This window comes from Neopsephotus bourkii, unplaced genomic scaffold (assembly GCF_033783945.1).
Source record: "Neopsephotus bourkii isolate Nb327-2 ecotype Australia unplaced genomic scaffold, CSIRO-AGI_Nbou_v1 NB_659, whole genome shotgun sequence".
NCBI classification, from domain to species: Eukaryota; Metazoa; Chordata; class Aves; order Psittaciformes; family Psittacidae; genus Neopsephotus; species Neopsephotus bourkii.
The window spans coordinates 3,094,164-3,116,010 of NW_026901158.1; the positions used below are offsets into that span (position 1 = coordinate 3,094,164).

Here is a 21,847-nt window from a genome sequence, read left to right on the forward strand (position 1 = left end):
CTCAGCACCATGCGAGGAGGGGACGGGGCTGCGGGGCGCTTCCTCCCGCCGGGCATTGTTCCCCCGGGCAGCCCCGGACACTTGCTATTTTTGCAGCAAGGTGTTGGCAGGGGTCAGCACGGCCCCCCCGGCCTTGGGCACCTTCCTCTGCGCGGGCTCTTGCCAAGGCTGCGGCGCAGCTCCTGCAGTGGGTGCATGGCCCCGGGTCAGGGCCGGCGCAGAGGCCGCGGTGCAGCCCCTCAGGTCTGCGCTGGGGGCAGTGGGAAGGTGCATGCGGGAAGGCTGCTTCGGGGCCGGACAGAGCTGGCTCCCGGCAGAGCGGGTGCGTGGGGCTGCGGTGCTGGTGATGCCCAGGCCCATCTGCAGCGTTGCGCCAGTGCTGGCACCAGGGCCCTTTGCAGCGGCAGCAATGACCCCTTCCCCATGCTCCTGCTCTCCATCCCCGTCCCGCGCTGGGGTTGTGCTGGGACATGGGACCAGCTATGTCCTAGGAGGCCTTGGATACCCCTGGCAGCACGCACTGGCCAGGGCACCCGGGGCTGTGCTGAAGGCTGTGTGCAGCCCCAGGGCTGCCCAACGACAGGGAGAAGGTGCAGACTGGGGTGACATGCTAATGGCCACAGCACCCAGGAGGAAGGGATGGGTTGGTCCTGCTGCACAGGGCCCTGAGGGTGTGCTGGGGAGGGGATGACTGCTGTTCAGTACCAGGGATGGACCCTAAAGTTGTCTTGACACAGTCATGACTAAGGGACCAGCGCAGCCTCTGCTTCGTGCCCCTGATGGGCTCAGGCACCAGCATGTCTGGCCTGGTGGAGGGTGTCCCTGCCTGTGGCAGGGGGTTAGAACTGCATGATCCTAAGGTCCCTTCCAACCCAAACCACTCTGATTCTATGACTCCATGACTGCCCTACCCTATCTCCTTGTGTCTGGGCCATGGGGCCGGCGTGGCTGTGCCGCAGCCAGAGCCCTTGGACCCATACCACCCGCTGCGGGCCGCCGCCGCCGTGCTTTGGCTCCTTTCTGGTGCGTAGCCTTGATGCTCAGCAAAGCATATCTCTTCCTGGGATTTTATCTCCATCCACTCAGCTTATCGGCGGCGGGGCAGCCCTCCTGCCTGCGCCACGTTCCCGGAGCGTGCCTGCAGCAGGTGTGGTCAGCACTACCGTGTGCCAGAGCCCGCCGCCTGCCCGCAGACCCTGACCGCCGAGAGCGCGCGCGCGGCGGGGGCTTTGGTGGTAGCGTTCCCGGTGACATTACCTTGTCCCCCGCATTCTTCCGATGCCACGCACGCCTCGCCCCGGGGCTCAGGCGGGCCCCGCGCAGGGCGGCGTGTGCAGATGTTGCACAGGCAGCGCCGGGAAGCGCTGGTGGTCTCCTCCCCGGGGGGACTCATTGACATATCAGTCACATAGTTCTGCATAATTGGGACTTGGATGCAGACTCTCTTTATGCTTCCTCTTGGCAGTTGCCAACAACATGAAGCACTCCTGGGTCAAAATGACAGCCTTTTGTTTACTATTCCTGCTTATGTGCCTCATTTTCTTCAAGGATAAGAGCTCTTTATAGGAATCTTTATTGTGATGAGGTTAGCAGAGAGAAAGATTTCTCTCCAGCTTTCTCTCTCTCTTTCACAGCTGATTAAAGGGGTCGGCCCACAGGGACAGTGATGTGGAGCTCCAATCCTGCACTCGCATTGGGGTCCCCCCGGCTGTGAGCTGCACCTACTCTGGTGCAGTCCTACCTGCTCACCCACCAGCACACAGCCCCAAGAAGGATGCCCGGGTTGTCCCGTTCTCCTGTGGGACCACAGGCTGGAGCTGCAGGGAGGAGATGCTACCAGCCTGAGCAAAGGTACCACAGAACCCATCACCCCCAGGAGCTTGAGCAGGAGCTTACCTCTTGAGCGCGCTGTTACCATGCTGGCAATGGTGGCCCATCCTTCATCTGACCTCCACAGTAGTGATCAACCCTGTCAGAAACACCATGAGCGATTCTTGCACCTGAACTTGGCAAACCAACACGGGAGACTTGTGATGGTCCAGTAAACGGCAGCCCACCAGTCTACTGCGTGCAATGGACTGGTTTTCAGGTTTGAACTCCAGTGACAGTGATAGTGACTGGGCAAGAGATGTGAGAGCAGTTGGTGAGAAGACAGGGAGAAGCTCAGGGAATAGACATGGTCAGTGATGGACATCAACAGCAATCCATGCCCAGCCCTGCTGACAATGCACACAGCCATCCGCACAGAGCCCTCCCCTGTTGCTGGCTGACACCAGCACTGCAGGCATGGTGACCAGCCTCCCCTTGCAGCCCTGTCCCAGCCAGTGGCCGTGGGGTGACACTCCTGGGGACAGCAACTCTTTGGAAGAGGCAAGCAGCTTATCCTTGAAAGTTACTTTCCGAAGGCCAAGAGTGGGACTGTGACAGAGCAGCCTGACAAACACATCTCCCAAAGTCCTTGGGCCCGATAATGTATGTCCCGTGCAATGTTGACACTAGTGATCCACCAAAGATCAGGTTAACAAGTTTGACGTTAGTGACAGCGTGATTTGTTCAGCGCTGGCTCTGAATTCATAGAGCGGCTGGCCTTCGGTGATAAACTATTGCAGTGCGTGCACGAGGCTGTGGCAGTTGTCACCAGCCCGAGCACCGAGATGAAAAGGAAGCAGAGCTCTAATCAAAATACAGTGGTCAGGAGAGGTTGAGCTGGAAATTAAAATGTGCTGGTACTTTTCCCACACCACCCTTGCTTTCCAGGCAGCCTCCTGTGCCAGCCAGGGGAGAGGGGAGAGGATGCACCATTGCTTCTTGCTTGGTTTGAAGGTGAGGACAAACCCATTGCCCCACGTGTGCGGAGCATCCTCTGCCACCTCCTGGGGAGCTCTGCCACTGCTGGCCTTCAGGGCTCCCTTACAGGGAATAAATCCAGTGTTAAAGCTGCTCAAGCTGCACCACAGAGGAGGAGAACTGCTGTAAAGAACTAACATGATGGAGAGGAGACATGAGAGCGCTTGGCAGAGGAGCGGGGCAGCAAGACTCATGCCAGGATGGAAGCTGGGATGCAAGAAACCCTCTAGAAGGAGCAGGGAGGGAGCAGGTATGGTGCTGGTGGAGCAACAGACCGGCTCCCCCAAAGCTGGGGACACAGCAAAGGGGCAAGTGATGCAAAGAAAACACCCCAGGAACAACCAGCGAAGGAAAGCAGGGTCTCACTCTGCACTTCTCTGAGGCTGGGGACAGGCTCTGCCCCACACAAGAAGTGCTTATCACGATCCCACAGCTCCATGTTCCAACCCAGGAGCTCTGTCAGGGACAAAATCCTTCAGCTCAGGAGAAATACACGGAGGACTGCACCCATGTGCCAGGAGGCAGATGCTGAACTGCCATTTCTTTGCTATAGAATCTCCCATTAATAAAATAAGGGGCGGGGGGAGGAAACCTTAAACACTTGAGCACAAGAGCTCCTACACATTAAAAGGGAACAATTTGCATTCTGATGGGTTTAGCAGCGCAGCCCCGTGGGAGAGAGCCACGGAGCTCGGGGCTGCTGCTCACTTGGAGCCGCCTTTGTGGCAGCGCTGCGGCTCCCTGAGTGGGCCTTCGCGTGTGCTCCCTAATACCCATGGAAATGTAAATATGTAAAGTGCTTCTTAGTCTTTAACACGCACCCACCTCGGTGACACGCGAGATTGCTAAATGGTTTCTGCAGTTTCTCTTCGGAGTACGCTGGTCAAGGATTCCTGGTGTGTTTGCCTGTTCCCATTATGCCTCCTGCCTGCAGCAGCCTCTGCTGCACGGGTCTCCTGCTGCTGCTCCCTGCGGTGATGGTGACCACCCGAACCACTGCATCTTCTGGCCATCCCACTGACAGGATCATCATGTCGTCCCAGGTGACAGCGCTGGCGTGGCTGTGTCCTGTGTGCCATGGTGGGCACCTTGGTGGTGACCTAAAGGAGAAACCCCATCCTCCTGCCTTCTCTGGGAGAAGGGGAAGGGGACCACCGGGTGCCTGTTGCATGGCAGGGCCCAGAAGACCTTCACTTTTTGCATTGCCCCCACTCCTTTCATCCCCCCTGCAGAAGGACCCCCCTCTGCTTCTGCTCCTGCCACTTAGCCTCCTGCAGACAGCCCCACTCTTAGCAGGGTTCCCAACAGCACCATGGCCATCCCCAGACCCACAAACGCTTCCAGCCCTGGCTGCTACATGGCAAGATAGCAGCAGGCAGGGCACAGCAGCGCTGCAGCACCCAGTGCTGCTCTGGGCTCCATCCCCCTGATGTTGCCTCCCCACCGAGTGAAAAACGCTGCTGAAAAGGAAGCTTCAAGCGAAGAGCAGACACCACCAGTGCAGAACAATTCACATTTATTAGTTCATACAGCTAACACTCGCTACACATGCGTTCAACACTTATTGGTCACATTTCCACAGGTAGTCAAGTCACAGAGCAGAGCAGCGGAGCAGGGGCAGGTCGGGCTGACACGGACCCGCACCAGTCCCACTGCAGCAGGGGGACCGGCTGTGCCATGGCATGCCCGAGACGTGCCAGCAGAGACATTCATTTGGTCATAGTGTAGTGACAGGGAGGCAGCTCCTGAGAGGTGCCACACGGGGCTCCTCACCTCCTCATGCTGTGGGTGAGGGTGGCAGTGGCCGGACAGAGTTTCCTGCCCCAGCCCCGGCTCTGAGCGTGCCAACGTTCACCGTGTGTCATGCCGAGGCAACATCCTGCTTCCCTGATTTACACAAGGGATTGTGGGAAAAATGAAGTGTTTTACTGGGAGAAACCATCACCTGGAACAGCAGCAGAAGGACCCCAAGACTGGGACCGACCCATCCTGGATACATCCTGCAGACCAGCAATGGGCTGACACAAGCACATGGCAGCAAACTGGACCCATTTCCTCCTGCAGCACCCTGATGCCCAGGACATACACGAGGGCTCTGCAAGGTCCCAGGCTACAAATGCAACTTCTGCATCGTGTCTGCACCAGGACAGCGCTGGAACAGTGGCTCGATGGGCACCAACAAAAGCCAAACTGGCAAAAGCCATGTCCTGCCCTGTGGACACTGTCACACACAGCCACAGGACACTGCTCACCCTGTGAACAGTGGCCCATTGTGGCAGCGGCCACAGTGGTCACCACCTTGGCACATCAGTGCTGGGTGAGAGCACGGTGTGCACAGCCCAACGCCTTCCTGGGGGCTGGGAGTCCAAGTCAAAGCCATCACCCACAGGTTGAAATGCTGTGGCAGTAACAGGAACCAAGCCACAACGAGAAGGGAAACAGAACTCCACCATCACTCCCCTGTTCTTCAAACACTGTCAGTATTTTGTTTTTCACACAATCCCTTTGAGATGATAAACAGGATGTCACACGAGGTAGTTTAGTTATGGAAATTGAGTCAATAATGTTATCAACTATTACAAGACATTTTATAAATTGAAAGAAAACAATGAATCACAAAAGGCTTTGTTAAGGTTGATCTCATCTGGTTTCAATTTCTGTTTCTTTTTGCCCTTGGGGGCATTTCTTCCACTGAACCATGTTGCTTCTTTCATAGACTTGTTAGAGGTCAGCTGCGCATGAGCTCTTTTCAATTTCATCTTTTTCAAGGGGAAGGCATTGCCTGGATTGGCCCCACCAGCTCTCTGGAGGGCTGGCTCAAACTCAGATCTGCAGGTCCTGGCCACTGAGAGGGCCCTGCAAACTTTTCCTGACTCTCATCAGTGCTGGCATCAGCTGTAACTGAACCAGGGTTACTCTTCAGTCCACAGCCTGACTGACCCATAATGCTAAAGCTGTACAGACTGGAAACGAAGATGCTGTAATTCATAAGCAACAAACTGAGTGCAGGAAATTCTGCAACTGGCTGCCAGGGACATACTGGGAAATTCCCATTTTCCCCTTGTCCACGAGCACTCAAACACGTAAGGCAGAAGGATGAGGGGATGTGGAAATACAGACAAACCTCTCCCAGCCCTGGGAGCTGGTGTGCCTTCAGCAGGAGTGTGAGGTTACCAAAACCTGCTCTCCATGCAAATCCCCTTGCAACAGGTCAAACGGCAACGTGCTCCTTCGGGATGCTTCAAACACTAGAGCCCACCTAAGCCTTCAGTAGGCAAACTTCCCACAAGCCGAAGTGAAAGCTTTCCCCCTGAAATCTCTACATGGGGCTTCATTCAGCTTTTACTGGGTCCTCCAAACAAGTCATGAAAGCAGCAACTGCTGCAACATCAAAACCAGGGTTTCTCTGGGTCACATTTTAAATACTTATCCCTGAGCTTCTGTGCATTGCAAACAACACACCGTGAACCCGGAGAAACACCACGGCTTGATACTGACATCCCATGCATTTGATTTACACATCATCTACAACTTAAAAATCAGCTTCATACTTAAACTAGTTCCCCAAGTTTCCCCCTTTCTCCTGCCCTTTATGTGGCAGGGATGATTGCCGCTTATTATCCTGAGAAATAACAACATTTTCACAGACACCAAGCTTCATAGCTTCAAATTAAAACCAAGAAAGAAGAAAGAATGAACGGTAAATAGCACATTCACAGGAGAGCTTTTTTTTTTTTCTTTTTTTTTCATTTAAGAAAATGTAGTAAAGATAAAAGAAATTCAAGTTTCTTTAGAAAAAAGGTTGGTTTGAAGGACAAGACCAAAACTCCTGCACCTGAGGTGGTTTTGTTCTGTGCAGAGGCCTGAAGAGCGAGGGCAGATCTGATGTGTGCGGCAGAGGGAGGGACGGGCAGCAAGTGGCACTGATGTGAGCTTGAGCCTTATGGGCTACTGCAGGGTGAGGGCACAACCACCCAGGACTCGCCCTGTGAGCAAAGCAGCCCTGCAAACACACTGTCAGAGCGAGCAGGCTCTGCTGACTCTCATAGCCTCAGTCCAAGTAACACCAGCACACCAGGAAAATGGGTGTTCCTGCAGTTATCACTGTGACTGATCTCTTTGCACTGATCACCCTGGAGATGCCCTGTTCTCTCTTTAGTCTTTGTGTGATGGGAGACAGCAACAGCTCAGGATTTGAGTTACAGAAGGATCCAGAGCTGCACCGCGCTGACCCAGAGCGCGCAGTGGCTCTGCACAGCTCTACGGGCTAGCAGGCAAGAGATGGGAATGATGAGCACCACTGCATTATTAACAATTAGAAAGTAGTTAATGCATATGCAAAACGGCTGGAGAGTTCCCTCCTGCTGCACTGGTTTTGCCCTCCTCAGGTACTTGGCATCCCTGAATGTCCTGGTTGGTCCCCCAGTCCTCTCGAGGGGCCAGGCATGCTGAGGACAAGGGCTCACTACTGACACACACAGTGGGGTCAAGATTCAGCAGCCTGACCCACAGGCAGACAGTGGAAGAAAACCCAGTTACTTTCAAAAAGCTTTTGTTCAGGTCCCAGGGACTGCCCACTCACACTGGGACTCAGCCCCATGAGCTGGAGCAATTTCTGCTCTGTTCTCTGCACAGGGTGACCAGTTCCAACCTGTAAAACAGCAATCAGGACACCTCAGCAGAGCCCATCTGAATGTGTGAGCCTGAGCTCTTCGTATTTATGTCCCAAATCTCTGTTCGGATTAAAAGTAACTCTTCAGCCTTCCATCTGCACAAATGCTATGAAGGAGAGGAGGGGGTCAGTCAGCCAATTTATCTTTCAAATCGGGGTAAAAATTGACTTGTCACAGCAGAAAATTCTACCAAAGACTATTATTGTTGATTGATTCCTCTATGACAGAAGGTCAGATAAGCAAGAGCAGATAGATACCAAAGATAATGAACTTCCCCCTACTAGCATTAAGCACAAATAAAATATGAGTCCCTGTAAACCGAATGTTACGTGAAGAATGGAACAAAAATTCCAACCTTTCCAGGGCGTCCTTCAAACCAAATTCACAAATACATCTAGTGACTGACCTAACATCTCTACGTCTCTAGCTACATTCCTACCTTCTCATAATACCTGAGTTTGCAATGCAACACATTCACTTTACCCTGTTTAAAAAATACAAGTCATTAGAGGACTTGGTGCAGAAGATATTAAGAATGACTGTCCGGTGAGCTAGATTCTGGGTTGATACTTTAGCTTCTTCCTTACTTGTCAGTTTAGCAAGGCTTTTCTACTCCCTACAACAAATGGGTTATTTGGTAACGGATGCTGCTGCCAATCAACTTTTGTAAAATTTGCTTCATACAACAGAAAGTAGAACATTCTTGTCCATTCATCATCAGAAATGAATTTCGGGTTTTTTTGTTGTTGGTATAGCATTAGTCTTGGGAGTCCATTTTGGATAAACACAGAATACCTAATAGATTATTGTTGTTTGATATTTGGCAATGTGATGACCACTTTTATGTACACTAATTAAAACAAACTCTTATTCACCAACAGATCATAATAATTCAATAACTGCAGAACAGAATTACTCCTATGCAATTGTAACGATTCCTTGAGTGTATAAAACAGCGAGCCAGAAGATAACCCGTAATAAAAAGATCATATCAAGCTATTTGGAAATTAAAAGCTGAGAAACACTTCCTAACTTACAAACAGATATACTAACATCTTCCCATTTACACTTGAGGTATGTATGCAGAAGGCTTTCCTGAGAAATACACGCTTGTCCCATTTGACAGTCAGAAAGTAAATGAGATTCACGGAACCACCTTTGGATTGTGGAGCTCTGTCAAGCTGAACTGCTGCTGGGCCCAGCAGCTCTTACCCGTAACATCCTATTTAAATAATGAAAAATGAGCAGCTAGTGGACTTTTAGGAAAGGGAAACCATCAAGCTGGAAGATGCCCAAGCGGGATTGCTGCCATGGGTTCCCTGCGTGAGACCACGGCTGCCGACTATGCGAGAGATGTGCCAAGCCAGTGGGTCACAGCATCTCTTGGGCTGCAACTGAGGAAGCACCCGCTGGGTGAAGGGGAAGGAAAGACAACTTTGGTGAATGAGGTTTTTCTCCTGATCACCATCACATTCATCTCACAGCAGCTTCAGTACCTCTGAGCAGTACTCACTTTGTGCCTTCATCAGCACAAGACAAAAAGGTAGCAAGTGGTCCCTCTTACCCTGAAGAAACAGAAGCTGTTTCCCAAAGTGTTTTTAAAACAGCATTCAAACATTTGTTGATGAACCCTCTTGCTACATCAGATTCATATCTAAGGACACAGGGAAGGAAATCCAGCCAGGGCAACACAGCTGCCTAGGAGAGTGACTGGGTCTTTGAATGTTAATTCTGAATGAAGGAGATGAGAACAAGGTGTCTCATCCAATCTCACCACCACCACCACGAGCTTGAAGCTGTGATGTTACTCATAAGAATACCCAAGTTTAGAAAACAACAGCACTTAGCAATTGCTCAAGCAGCTAACCAGTTGTGATTAACCCAGCTCTCCATGCAGTGGAGTAGTGTGGAGGTTGTGAGATGGAAAATGCAAGCCCTGCAACACCTAGGACAGAACAGTTTACCAAGTACTGCATTAATAGCATTTTCCTGGTAGAAGGAATTCCACAAGCAGCAAAACAGTTCTGGCAGGATACGAGTATGGATTATGCATTCCCCGAGTCCAGCAGAGAAAGCCATGCCAGAGAACACTGGAGTCCCTTGCCCCATTACACAGGTCACACTGAATCACAGGGTACATTAACTGTTGCCAGAAACAGACTGGGATTGCTGCAATTCAGAAGCCTCCTGAGTAGTCAGATACCACCCTGGAGGAACACACTCAAAGGGGCAATCCTGCCTCTTCTCTAAGTAGTGTTTTCCTGCTTTTGTGAGCCTAAAATGGATGTTAAGGAAGTGACAAGAAATTACTTGCAGTTCTCCAGCAACAAGAGTACCTTTGTATAATGCCAGGAGCCTGCTATGAACTGCAGCAATGCAGTTTCAGTCGAATGGAGAGGTGCTGCAGCAACAGTGAGAGGCCAGTGGGTTAGGCTGGGGTTGGGGCAGAGCCCACTCCTGCAGCTCCCAGGAGGGGACAGGAGCACTGAGCCCCTTGCAAGCTTGGGAATATTTATCCCACTGGGGCAGGATTCAGGGAAACTGCAGGAACTAAACCTGCACTTGAAAACTGCCAGGGGGAAAAGAAACCAACTGGCTAGAGAGACTTTTCCTTCTTCTCCACTTCCAGCCTTTTAAAAATTATTATATTTAAAGATAAAAAGCTTGGCACTTCTCTAACACCCACTTCACCAAAATCGTCCATCTGGGATACTAACAGCTCTGTCGATGCAGTGAGGCCATTTGCTCTCTACGACAAATGCTTTTGGATACAAATCATGGAAAGAGCAGTGCACAAACAGCATCTTCTCCTTGAGGTAGTCTTAGTCATCTTGGTCCCGAGCCCCCAAATACAAAAGAACTAACCCTAACAAACACTGTAACATTAAACATCTTCACATTCTGTAAACCGCTGGAGAATGCATCTGCTGCATTCATACAGAACCATGTGCATCGTGTTGAAGATCATACATTCAACTCTGTCGTGAAATAAATATATAGGAAAAAGAGTAAAAAAAACCAAAACAAAACAAAAAAAAACCAAACAAAAAAAGATTCTTGCTACAACAGCAGGGACACCACTGCCCTGGCTCCTGCCTGGATCGCGTTTGCCCCTCTCCCAGGGTGAGCCAGCTCCCTGCCCGAGGCACAGTGTAAAGCACTGGCCTGGCCAAGCTGGGCTCACTCTTTGCTCACACTCGTCTTGCAGGAATGTAGAACAGCCTTAAACAGGAGAGGCAGCTGCTCCAGGGGAACATTCACCATTTTTCCTGGTAAGAGAAAAACCAGAATTAGCAGCCACTCCTGAATCAGATTTCAGAGACACCTAAGCCAGCAAGGCGAGCAATGGTTTTACCTTGAACCTCTCAGAGAAACAGTTAATCATCCTACTGCTACATTAGACATTTGATATTCATTTGGACACAACAGGATTTATTGTTTACTGAATAGAAAGCAAAATAAATGGTCAAAGTCAGATCAAAATGATTTCTCCACAATGGAGCAGTATTTATAGAAACTGGGAAAGACTAAATCCTGTCTCTCCTCAAACTCCCTTGTTGATCTCAATGAGTAAATTATGAGAGCTACTCTGTGATTATTATCTTGTTCATTACGACAGAGTAGGATGAAGCACACAGAGCCTTGACACAGGGAGGCAAGTATCTCCCTTTGCCATAACATTCAGGAACAAACAATGTTTTAGTAACACCAGACCTTGTAGACCTAATTAGTGACACAACTGCATCTGAAAGTTCACCTGCGGATTTCAGAGGTCCAAATGAGCTGAAACCTCGGGGTTACACTGTGAATCTGCCCACTGCTCTCTCTACCATCTGCTCCATAATTAAGCACCATTTCAGGGCTCTCTGTTTCTTATTACTACTCAAATCAGGATTGCACCCTTTTAAGGCAAAATGCCTCTGAGTTGGGATTGAAAGGAGGAAAATAAAAGGAGAACCCCCCATGGTACTTAAAGGGCAGCAGGTCAAAGCAAGGCATGTCTTTTTGGAGCAGGACGTAACACTGCATCTGCCAGCATTACAAGGACAGCTTGCAAACAGCCAGTCTGGCTCGGTGAGCTAGAGCTGATGGGAGATGGGCTTAAAGGTGGGTGAGGAGCTTTGACAGAAGGTCCCACACACACATCCTCCAAAGTTGGCAAGATTTTCACTGTTATAAATTGTTTTGTTTCAAAAGAAGTGAATTTCGTAACTTGTACATGATCCCGTGGGAAAAGAGCTCAAAAGTTACCTGCAATATATCGTATCTCTGGCAAACACATCATTAAATCCGGAAAACGGTTTGGCTGGTGGGGATATTTGTACTCTGTGAAGTCCTGGCAAACATACCAGTACCGCTTATTCAGCTGCTCCAGTTGGGATGCATTGGTCAAACCCCTGATATCTGAAAGGGAATACAATTAGAGCAATGAATGAAAACATGACAAAAACATCCTAGAAGAGCAGCAGCCTTGGACTTACTGCCATTTCTTCAGGAAAGACAGACTGTTTTCTATAACTCTAAGCTTTGTCCCTGCTTCAGAGACTGCCCAGTTAGGCAACTACTGGAATTCCCATCTCCCCTCCTGGCATGCCCGCATCTCCTATGCATCTTTACACCTATGTCTGGGCACAGGATTTCCTTCCACAGAGGGCCAAGATGAGAACAGCTACTGTCTTAAAGTGCTCATCTGCAGAGCTCAACAAACGCATTTGGAGATAACAGCTCCAGCAATCTTAAATCCCCATCTGCCTGGTGTAAAGCAGCTGTATGTCAAGGTTTAGTCCTCGCAGCAGATGCAGCGTAATACTTCCTCAGACAGAAACATGTTGATTTTAGCTATATCATCCTGCCTGAGGAAAGCACTCAACTCTATAATTCACGGTATCATCATATTTCTCCCCATCTGTTTATGAATTATGTCATATGAGCTTTATAAACTTGTCAACTTCTTGTTTTTAAATTTAGCTTTGCCAATGTCAGGTAACATGCACAGAGGAAAAATGGGCATTTCCAAGCTATCAAACGGGCAGGAAGTACAACTGCCACCCTTCAGTGTGATCAACAGCATCGGCATGCTGCTGGGAGTCCTGGGAAGGATCCAGTGCCGTGGAGCAAGGAAGCTGCAGACCCTCAGTACAGAGTCGTATTGTAAAACCATCTGACGGAAGAGGCATTTATCTACTGCCCAAAAGCTGACTTTTAAAAATAATTCTCAGGTATTTCACATAAAAAATTGCAAACTTCAACTAAAAATAAAAGAAGACAGGAAGTTAATGAAAATACATTTTGGAAAACAATGGAGACAGCTCGAGAAGTGTATTATCCAGTGTCAGGAAACTGCCCAGGGAAGCAAACCGGAACCTCAGCCCGGCACAGATTGAAGCGTCAGCACTATCTCCTGCTGGAAATGAGTGGGGGAGGAGAGAGCCTGCAGCACGGTTTTACAGACTGCAACTATCTTTCACACCACAACAGACTTTGGGGACATTTATTTCCAAAATCACAGCTCAACGCCATCCATTGAGCTTTGTCTCTCACAGTTCTCTTCTTTTACAACACGAAGAAACGTTGACACTGGGCCACAACAAACGACCAGCAAGCAGTGGATTGAGACGCTGTGCAACAGTGGAGACAGGGATAGGCACTTCTGAGGAACAAACACAACCTATCCTGAACTATTCCAGCCCTCTGCAGTTGTTAGGCAGCGACCAGGGTCTTCTCACATGTTGAAGAATTACTCTGCATGGATTCTGAAATGTCCAGGGTCTTGCAGCAGCCTGGACTGCCAGCTTTAATACCCTGGTTAGTCAACAGTCCCTTCTTAGGCTCAATTCATTGCCTGCACCTAAATACTTCATTTGGGATTACTTTTCCCTGTGAAGAGTTAGCATTAGGTGTAGCATCTAAAAAGCAGGAAGCCAGCTAGATGACCTAAGTATATATCCTGAATTTTAAATATGTATATCCTGGCATATATATATTATAGATATTTATATTTTATGTGTATTTTATATATTTATATATATACACACATATTTTATATATATATTTTATACAGATATATATCCTGGCATTTTAAATAGCCAGAAAAGCTCGGAACAAATACATTTTCTAGTTGGGAATCTTCAAAAGCTTGTTATGCAAACAGCCAACATTTACTTCAGGAAAAGAAAGTGATGCCAATTAACTGGCTTTAAAATATCCTTCAGTTAATAGCTAAACAATTATCTAAAGCAATAATACTTTTAGATGAAAAGTCTGTTAGCAGCTGGTAAGTCACCCAAACCTTATCCAGAAAGGTTTCACCAGTGTCCCTGCTCTGTTCTTATCCTGGCATTGGTACCCATGGTAAATATGTAGAATGACACACTTACTGTGCTTGTTCCCTGTATTTAAAGGCAACAAAAATTGTCTAAGCAAATGAATTCATTTACTTCCAGGATTTCTTCAGGTGGGTACCCAAGTACCCTGCTCTGCATGTGTATGGGCTACACAATGGTAAACATGGAAGTTTCAGAGCTCGAGTCTCTTCACTGATATCAGATCCCTTCCTCTTATTTCTCATCAGGGAATCAAAGACTGCTTAGACGGTTTCAGAGAATTTCTCCACTGGGGCCAATACCTCCTCTTCATAGACTCACCTTGATTTAGGAAGTTAATGGCTTTCATACACGCATACTCCTCATTGCTGACCTTCAACTGGTTAAATTTGCGAAAGAGGTAGATCAACCGCTCCATCACCTCCATCCCCTCTTCACTGAATCTGGAGGACAGAGATCACACATCAATGTAGACAGGACAGAGTCCATACAATAAAGGCAAGAAGCTTATTAAAATAACTTCAGAGAGTTTAACATCTTCAAGGAGACTTAACAAAATCTGTCATGAAAACTGCCCAAAGTCTGCTGGCACCACTATTAAAGTAGAACTAAGAAGGAAAATTACTCTCACAGACATGACTGCTATAGATATTTTAGCAAAAAACAGCTCTTGGGGATTCAGTTCATCACCAGCCTGCTCTGAGAGGAAAAGGTTGGATAGAGCCAGAAATCTGCACAAACTGCTTGCGTGCTGTACGCACACTGCTTTGCCTCTCTACACTTGTACTTCCCCACGTTTCAATGAGGACTGTGTCTCTCTCGGGCCTCCTCCGGTGATACAGCACTGCAGGCACACAGAGCCCACATCCCGCTGCACAGATACTGCTTCCTGGAACAAAGTATGTTTCCAATAGGAAAAGTGCCTACAATTTCCTGTATCTGTAGAGTGCTGCTGGAAATAGCTTTGTTTTAACACTGAGGAATTACACTGGCCCATGTGCAACAAGTGGCACACACTTCATTGATCTGACAGACAGGTGAGGAAGCTCACCTCCTGAAAATTCCCAGGAGTGACTCACAGAGATCCTGTGCTTCCACAAAGCTGTTCATTATGGTTTGTTCATTTTCCTCAGCTGAGAGTTTCTGGGGTGAGACATATTGCAGGAAGGCTGGGATCCTTGTCACGAGTACAAATATACATGAAACCACAAATAACCAGTGTTAAAGGAAGTGGAACTGCAGGGGATGGCCTAAGGTTGAATTGTGCTAAGTCCAAGGAATGCATGCTGCTTCTTTTTAAACTTTCCCCCTCAAACAGGATTCATTGCACTTCATGTGCATCAAGATGCAAACAGGAAAGGACTGCTGCTAGTGTCACTGTCAGGGATCCTCTGCTGGGATCTAGATCCACAATCCATACCAGCCCTGGAATATCTCAGCAGGCAGAGCTACATTCATTTCTGATTCTGTGCCATTTGCTGAAAACAAGCTGGTTTTGCTCCTCAACGTGCACACTTGCCAAGGGAAGCCAGTGAGAGATGGGCTGGAGAGCATGCACTGATGCACAGGGAATGCAGATCTTCCCAAAATCTCCTGGGAGATTGCACGATGGAGGTTTTGCAGGTGCAGAATGAGATCCTCCTGCTGATAGGGGTGCCAGGCTGCTTCTTCAGGAGTGATGCCTCATGTGTGCACCATGATAAAGCCATGGTAACTGGAGCTGGAGAGAGCAGATTGCTGCCAGTGCCCACAGACACGCTCTGGGACCATCCCACATGGGCCAACAGCCAGAACAGCCTCTTGGAAACACATCTCATAGCAATACCCCCCGTTTCAAAGACACCACATATTGCAAAAATACTCAGAAGTGGGACAGAAGTGTTTAGGGAAGCTTCAGCTGCACTCTGGCATTGTACAGCACAAAGAATACGAGCACAACCAGAAAGCCATCTTTGAATAGAGCAAAAAATAGAACCTTTTTCACTGAAGAATACCTTATTTTGGCATGTGTGTTTGTTTACTTCAAAGTTATTTGTAAAATGCATGGTGGAGTTTGACCTCAGAGAAGTGAAAACAAGCTGTCTGAACTGCAGGTCACTTCTTCAAGAAAGCAATATTGTAAGTGATGAAAGCCTTGTCGGCTAATCTAAAGTTGTACAAGTTTTCTTGCTCTCAAGTTGACATTAAAAATCGTGCAGGTGCAAGATTGCAAAGCTCAAGAAGTTAATGAGCACAAAGACCACTCAGTTGTGTGTTGGGTTTAATTGTTTTTAGAGCATGCACATTTTTACCAGCCACTCATCACTTCATAAATCCAGGAGAGCTCTTCTCTCACTCCTGCAGTTCAACTGTCTCACTTTTCTGTGCATACTTTCCTCCCCCTTTCAAACAAAGCGGTTCTGTTTTTCACAGCCCTATTTCTTCTCGAGGACTGACTCCTACACACACTTCTCGCAGTTTACACCAGGCAAGTTTCTGGCTGAGAGTTATCGGGATCAGCTGGGGAGGAGGGGGAAGGGAAGCGCTATCAGGAGTGCTGGGGGAGGTCAGGAATCTATTCATTTCATATTCATCTCCAGAAAAACAGCACAATGAAAGAAAACATTTGATCTAGCAGACAAACAGAACATTTAGCCAGTTGTTAGCAGTGATTAAAACACAGGGCCTGGGGAGCTCATCCTATGCTTTCATTGGTCACCTACCTAAGCATTAGCATTGCACCCATCATTTTGCTAAGTAAGAACAAGAATTAACCCCCAAGTACCAGACTGGCAGCTCAGTGAGACTTCTTCAGCCAGCTGTGAGATGTAATGAACTTCTGTTTGCAGTCATTACTGATCAATGCCAGAGGAAATGGGGGCTCTTTGAGAAAGCCCATGAGTCAGACACCTCTTTGAAAGAGCTCCTCCCAAATCCAAAGGGATCAGCTTCTCCGCAAGTGTACTGGACAGAAGACTGATGAACTATCATGAACTATCCCACTGCCACCTGCAGACAGTCAAGCTACAGCTGAACTACCATAAAGACAACTGGGAGGGAACCATGCAGCCTGAGACCCCTCACCTGTGCTACTTCCCACTAAATGGCTTTTTTGGTGTGCATTTTCCTATGTCATGATGACAATTAATGATACTTGAAAAGATAAATCAGAAGAAGAGACTGCAGAAACATTCTACTCCTGAGAACATCTATTTTCATCCATGTGCACAGATCTTCTGTGAAGGACTTTTGAGGCGACCAGCTCTGAATTGCTGGTTTCTGAAGGGCGAGGATTCCTCCTTTGTCTTGTTGTCTTACTCTCGCTTGTATTTATCACAAACCCAAAATGGAAACAAACACTTCTCTTTTGAGGCTCTGACCAGGACAGCAGGAATAAAAGGACAGCTGAATGCAGGAACAAGTGTTATTGTGGTTTTCTATGACCCTTACTATTCCTTACAGGAGCAGCACCAGATGCATGATGAATGGCCAGGCAGAACAGCACTGGGAAGGAACCTGCCCCAGGAAATGAGACAGCTGGGTCCAGCTCCTGGCTCCTCCACTCCTTCACCATGGTCTCAGCCAGCCAGCGCCTCTGGGTGTCAAAACAGATGCACAAAGGAACCTCAAAGAACCATTAAGATCCTGCGATGGCTGAGGACCACAGCAGTATTTTAAATCTCTGCTCATCACTTACATCCCCTGGTGGCTCGTGCAAAATCACCATACCTAGCAAGGGCAGAGTGCAGGGTGGGCAGCAGTTTCCATAAACCCTACCTATTCTGCCATAATAATGTGAAATTGTGAGTCTGCTACCAGAAGGAGGATCTGTCTGGCACCAAGACTGCAAAAACCCCACCCAGACCAAAAAACCAACACCCTGACCAAAATGATAAATGAAAAGCAAGCTCCTCAGAGCACCAGTCAGTAAATGATATGGAAAAAACAAGAGCTAAGTTGCAACATCTTTTAAATTTATGTAATCAAAACAAAGAAACAGCAATTAATAATGAACACTTTGATAATGCAGATAACCAGCTTTAAGAACAACCTTCCCACACGTCCAAAGGGTTTTTAAATAAGACTGTCTGTCCTGAATCTCAGGGTTACCCAAAGTGTTGGTTAGTTTTACTCTCCCCATGAAAAAGGCAGTTCATTGGGCTGTGCTGGAGGACAACAGCATCGCTGCAGGAAATTCAAACAGCATCACGTACCTTCCCCTGCAGAAGGAAGTTTTGACTCAATACTGTCTAACCATGGCATATTTTCTACCCTTGTGTTACCTAAAAAAACTGAAAACAGCTGCAGGTGAAATGACCTGTCCTGGGAGAGGTGGCAAATTGGTCACAGGGCACCCACCATCTCCTTCAGCACTAGATCTCACTCCCTTACCCACAGACTCAGCCTGTCATCTCACCTGTGCAGCTCATCATCAGAAGGAGAATACTTGGAGGTGACATCTGCAAGGTCACCAAAGATCTGCTTGCTGTAAACAGTCAGCGAGGAGAGCAGGATGAGCTCCTGCCACGTAGAGCTGAGCAGGCAGGTATAGTCTTTGATGGAGAGTTCACAGAAGAACGGCAGCTTCTTGATCCAAGCAATCTGCCTGAAAAGCAATTCATCCGCCAGACGACACAACAACGCAAACAGCTCTGCCTGAGTCACTTTATACCTGCAGGCACAGTTAATATGAAGGCATAAAATCCATTAAAAACATTGAACGACATCATTTGACCAGGCACTTGAAAAGCAAGCCAAAACCCCACAGGAATTCATGTCCAAGTGCCCAATGTGCCAGTTCCCAGGGTTTTGCAGGAGCTGTAATGGTCAGCACCCATCCTGCCCAGCTGAGGGATGCGAGAGGAGCCACCCCAACTGCTGGGGTCACCCACCCTACCAGCACCCAGCCTCAGAGAGCCCTGCAGCTCTCACTAACGAACAGAATACCCAGCTTTTTTCCACCTATGTGTATTTTGCCAGCTACCTTGCTTATTACTAGGCCTTCTGTACAGTTATTGTAGTCTCAGGGCTGAAACCCATCAAACTCCACTCCTGCACAGCCTCAGCCTGGCCATGTGGCCTGGAACCCCACACAAGGTCTGTGCATGCCAGCTCCAGCCCCAGGCAAGGGCACAGGGCATGCACAGGTTGAGGTCTGGTTTGCTGCTTGCACTGTGATTACATCTTCTCCCAGGGAACGTGCTCCCTGTGCCGATCAAACCGTGAACACATGCACCCAGCAGCCCCCTCACTGTCAGCAGCCCCTGTGTGTGCAGGCAGAGAGGGCCAGGCCAAAAGGACATCCAGGAGCAGGCAGCTCTGGGCAGCCTCTTGCACTCACTCCGTGCACACTCACCCGTCCTCAATGAGCATCGGTGTGCCGAGAGGCTCCAGGTCCTCCGCTGACACCAACTGATTGATAAGACTGTGCGACTGGGGGTCCAGGCTGCGTGTCTGGGGGGGCATCAGAGCCGAGTGAGCAGAATAGCTAAAAAGGTGCGGGAGGTACTGATAGTGCGTGGACACCGGTGTCCCGATATATTGATCCCTGAGCGCAGCGAATCCATTCAGCTCCACGGACCTACTGGAAAAGGAAAAGCTTTTTAATATACCCCCCAAATTCCACCCAATTCATTAGAAGGTTGTATCTAGCTCCATCAGAAATGTTAATAAAAATATGGAAAGAAAACAGAATGAGAAATGCCTCTGTATTTAAACTTTCCCTGGGAATAATTTAGAGTGTGCAGACCAAACAACTTATATTTGCCTCATGTTGAGCCTGGCTCCATGAGCAACCATTCAGATTATCAAAGCATTTCCACCCCAGCTTCCTTAAAGGCTAGAATTTGAGATTGTAAACTAAGTATTTATGCAAGCAGTGAACACAAATATCTCCCAGTTTAAGATGCAACTGAAAGCAGATGGAATGCAAGTCTGAGATGCTTGCTGTGTTTACTATTGAAGGCTGCATCAGGAGGCTGGCACTAACAGTAACTGACATTAATATAACACAATCAATCAGTCACCTAAATGGAGTAATTTATGTTCAAAATCTGAGCACAGTGCAGAAAAAGCTTATTCAGAATGAGCAGTGAAAGGTAACCAAGTTCCCATGAGCTGCAGAAAAGACTTGATATTAAGAGACATTTTAAATACGATTTCTTTTTTTGCCTTCTTTTACATTTGCTCATGAGGGTTTCACCTCCCAGTTCAATTCTCTTCAATCCAGTGGCTGTCTTAAAACACAATTAGAGATGTAAGAATCAGGGAAAGGCAGTCAAGATTACTGCCATAAGGAATTCTTCCAGGGGTCATTCCCACCTTGAAGATGGAGTAGAAACAGGTGAAGGCTGGTTGCTCTCAGAAACTCCATTCCCAGGGGAACTATGGTCACTGTCTCCGTTGTTGCTCCATGACATGTTTGCTTCTCCCTCAAATTCTTGCCCAGACATAATTCTCTCAATCTCTTCCTCTGATATCTGTCAAGCACAGGATTATTATGGTTACTTCAGCTGAGAGAAAGAACAAGGCAGAAGCTCTGTATGCAAACACCTTGACCGTAGGGTCACATCCAACAGAGAGGAAATCACCCCAATACCAGGAGAAATGTTTTGCCATTCCTTTACATTTAACAACATACATGAAAAATTCTATTTACAGCTAATTGTGGTGACCTCCAGCAGAACAATTTAAGTGACGATAACACAGTAGGCAGGAATGGACACATGAAAAGATGTCAAACACACACAGCAACAACCCGTAAATCAGCGGCTGTCACACAGTGAAAAACCTGGGAGTAATTGAGGCCAGCTCATTGGGAACATCACTCAGTAGAGGCAGAGGTAAAGGCAAACGGAAAGTGGGGTAGGCTCTGGTTTGATAAAGCAATTGAGAGAGGCAAGGTGACGTACAAAATTAGCCAGGAAAACACTTTCAGGGGATCACTGTTCACTATTGTCCCCCACAGAAGAACCAGGGGGCACCCAACAGAATCAAGTACCTAATACTTAAAACAAGTATTGGGAGAGTAATATATGTGAAGCTAAAATAGACTAAAAAAATAAAAAATCAGATCAACTGAAGTATAAACTGGAGAAGCATTGCACAAGTAGTGGGATAAATGTAACATAAAAGTTGTGGGGCTTTCCTAATTCTGTGTATGTCCCTTTGTGAGGCTGTCACATAATATGGAAATACCTTGAGTAAACACACTGCAAGACAGTGCCATGCACTCTGAACATCATTAGAGCCAAACATTGCTCACAGAGGCGCTAAAAGTTGTTACCTGGCCAGAAATGAAATGTTTGCTCTTCAGCTTTAACCAGGATCTAATGCTGTTATAAATATCATGTTTGCAAACAGCAGGAATGTTTTACCATTACAGAAACTTTTTACTCTTTGAGCTAGGCTCTCTCTGATGCTGACCCCAGGCATGGCTGCACTGTCTGATTCTTGCCTTTCTCTCAGTCTGCTACGAAGAATCTAACTGAACAAGCTGTGTGTCTGGTTGCTTGGCTTCTCATGGCCTGGTTTTGGGCTGGGGTGACCAGTCTTTCCGCAGGCACACAGAGCCACAGAAAATGCTTTCAGTGTTATTACTAGTTTATTAAAATAAATAGTAAAGTCCTAAAAGACCTCTTTTCTAGAAGCAAGCTGGAAATGGCCATCATTTCTCACGCGTACAGTACAAGCTGTTGGGCTGAATTACTTTGTGCTTTACAAGACATCTCCAGACAAGCTGTGCCATCAATCAGTGAGACATTTACCGGGTGCCCCCCTTGCAACAACTGAAGGAATTGCAGCAGGCAGCCCCTGAGATTTACTGGGAGCTGTGGAGCCGTCCTTGTGCAGCTCACAAAGGACAGAGCGCCTCGAGCCTGGCCGTGCATCCACACAGGCACCTGGGACTGCTGCGGGGACAAGCAAGCACCGAGCTTTATTTACAAATCTACAGTTCATGATGTATTTCTAACGCTCGTGGAGAGCCAAAGCCCTGCTATGCCACAGCATGGCTGAGAAAGGCTC

At 47.9% G+C, this 21,847-nt stretch overlaps 1 protein-coding gene across 6 annotated transcripts in view; it reads right to left on the reverse strand.

The window, feature by feature from the left end:
* Nucleotides 1–5,774: 5,774 nt before the first annotated feature.
* NR6A1 (nuclear receptor subfamily 6 group A member 1) overlaps nucleotides 5,775–21,847 on the reverse strand; it is an 82,530-nt gene continuing 66,457 nt past the window's right edge. For 4 of the 6 annotated variants that reach the window (XM_061352618.1, XM_061352620.1, XM_061352621.1 and 1 more), the window contains 6 exons: nucleotides 20,144–20,301; nucleotides 19,179–19,406; nucleotides 18,240–18,494; nucleotides 14,165–14,286; nucleotides 11,772–11,924; nucleotides 5,775–10,789 (listed from right to left, as the gene is read on the reverse strand). In XM_061352618.1, coding sequence (XP_061208602.1) covers nucleotides 10,701–10,789; nucleotides 11,772–11,924; nucleotides 14,165–14,286; nucleotides 18,240–18,494; nucleotides 19,179–19,406; nucleotides 20,144–20,301 — 1,005 coding nt within the window. In that variant the 3' untranslated portion in view covers nucleotides 5,775–10,700. The remainder of the gene's footprint in view (nucleotides 10,790–11,771; nucleotides 11,925–14,164; nucleotides 14,287–18,239; nucleotides 18,495–19,178; nucleotides 19,407–20,143; nucleotides 20,302–21,847) is intronic. The other 2 variants (XM_061352617.1, XM_061352619.1) reach the window with 2 other exon arrangements.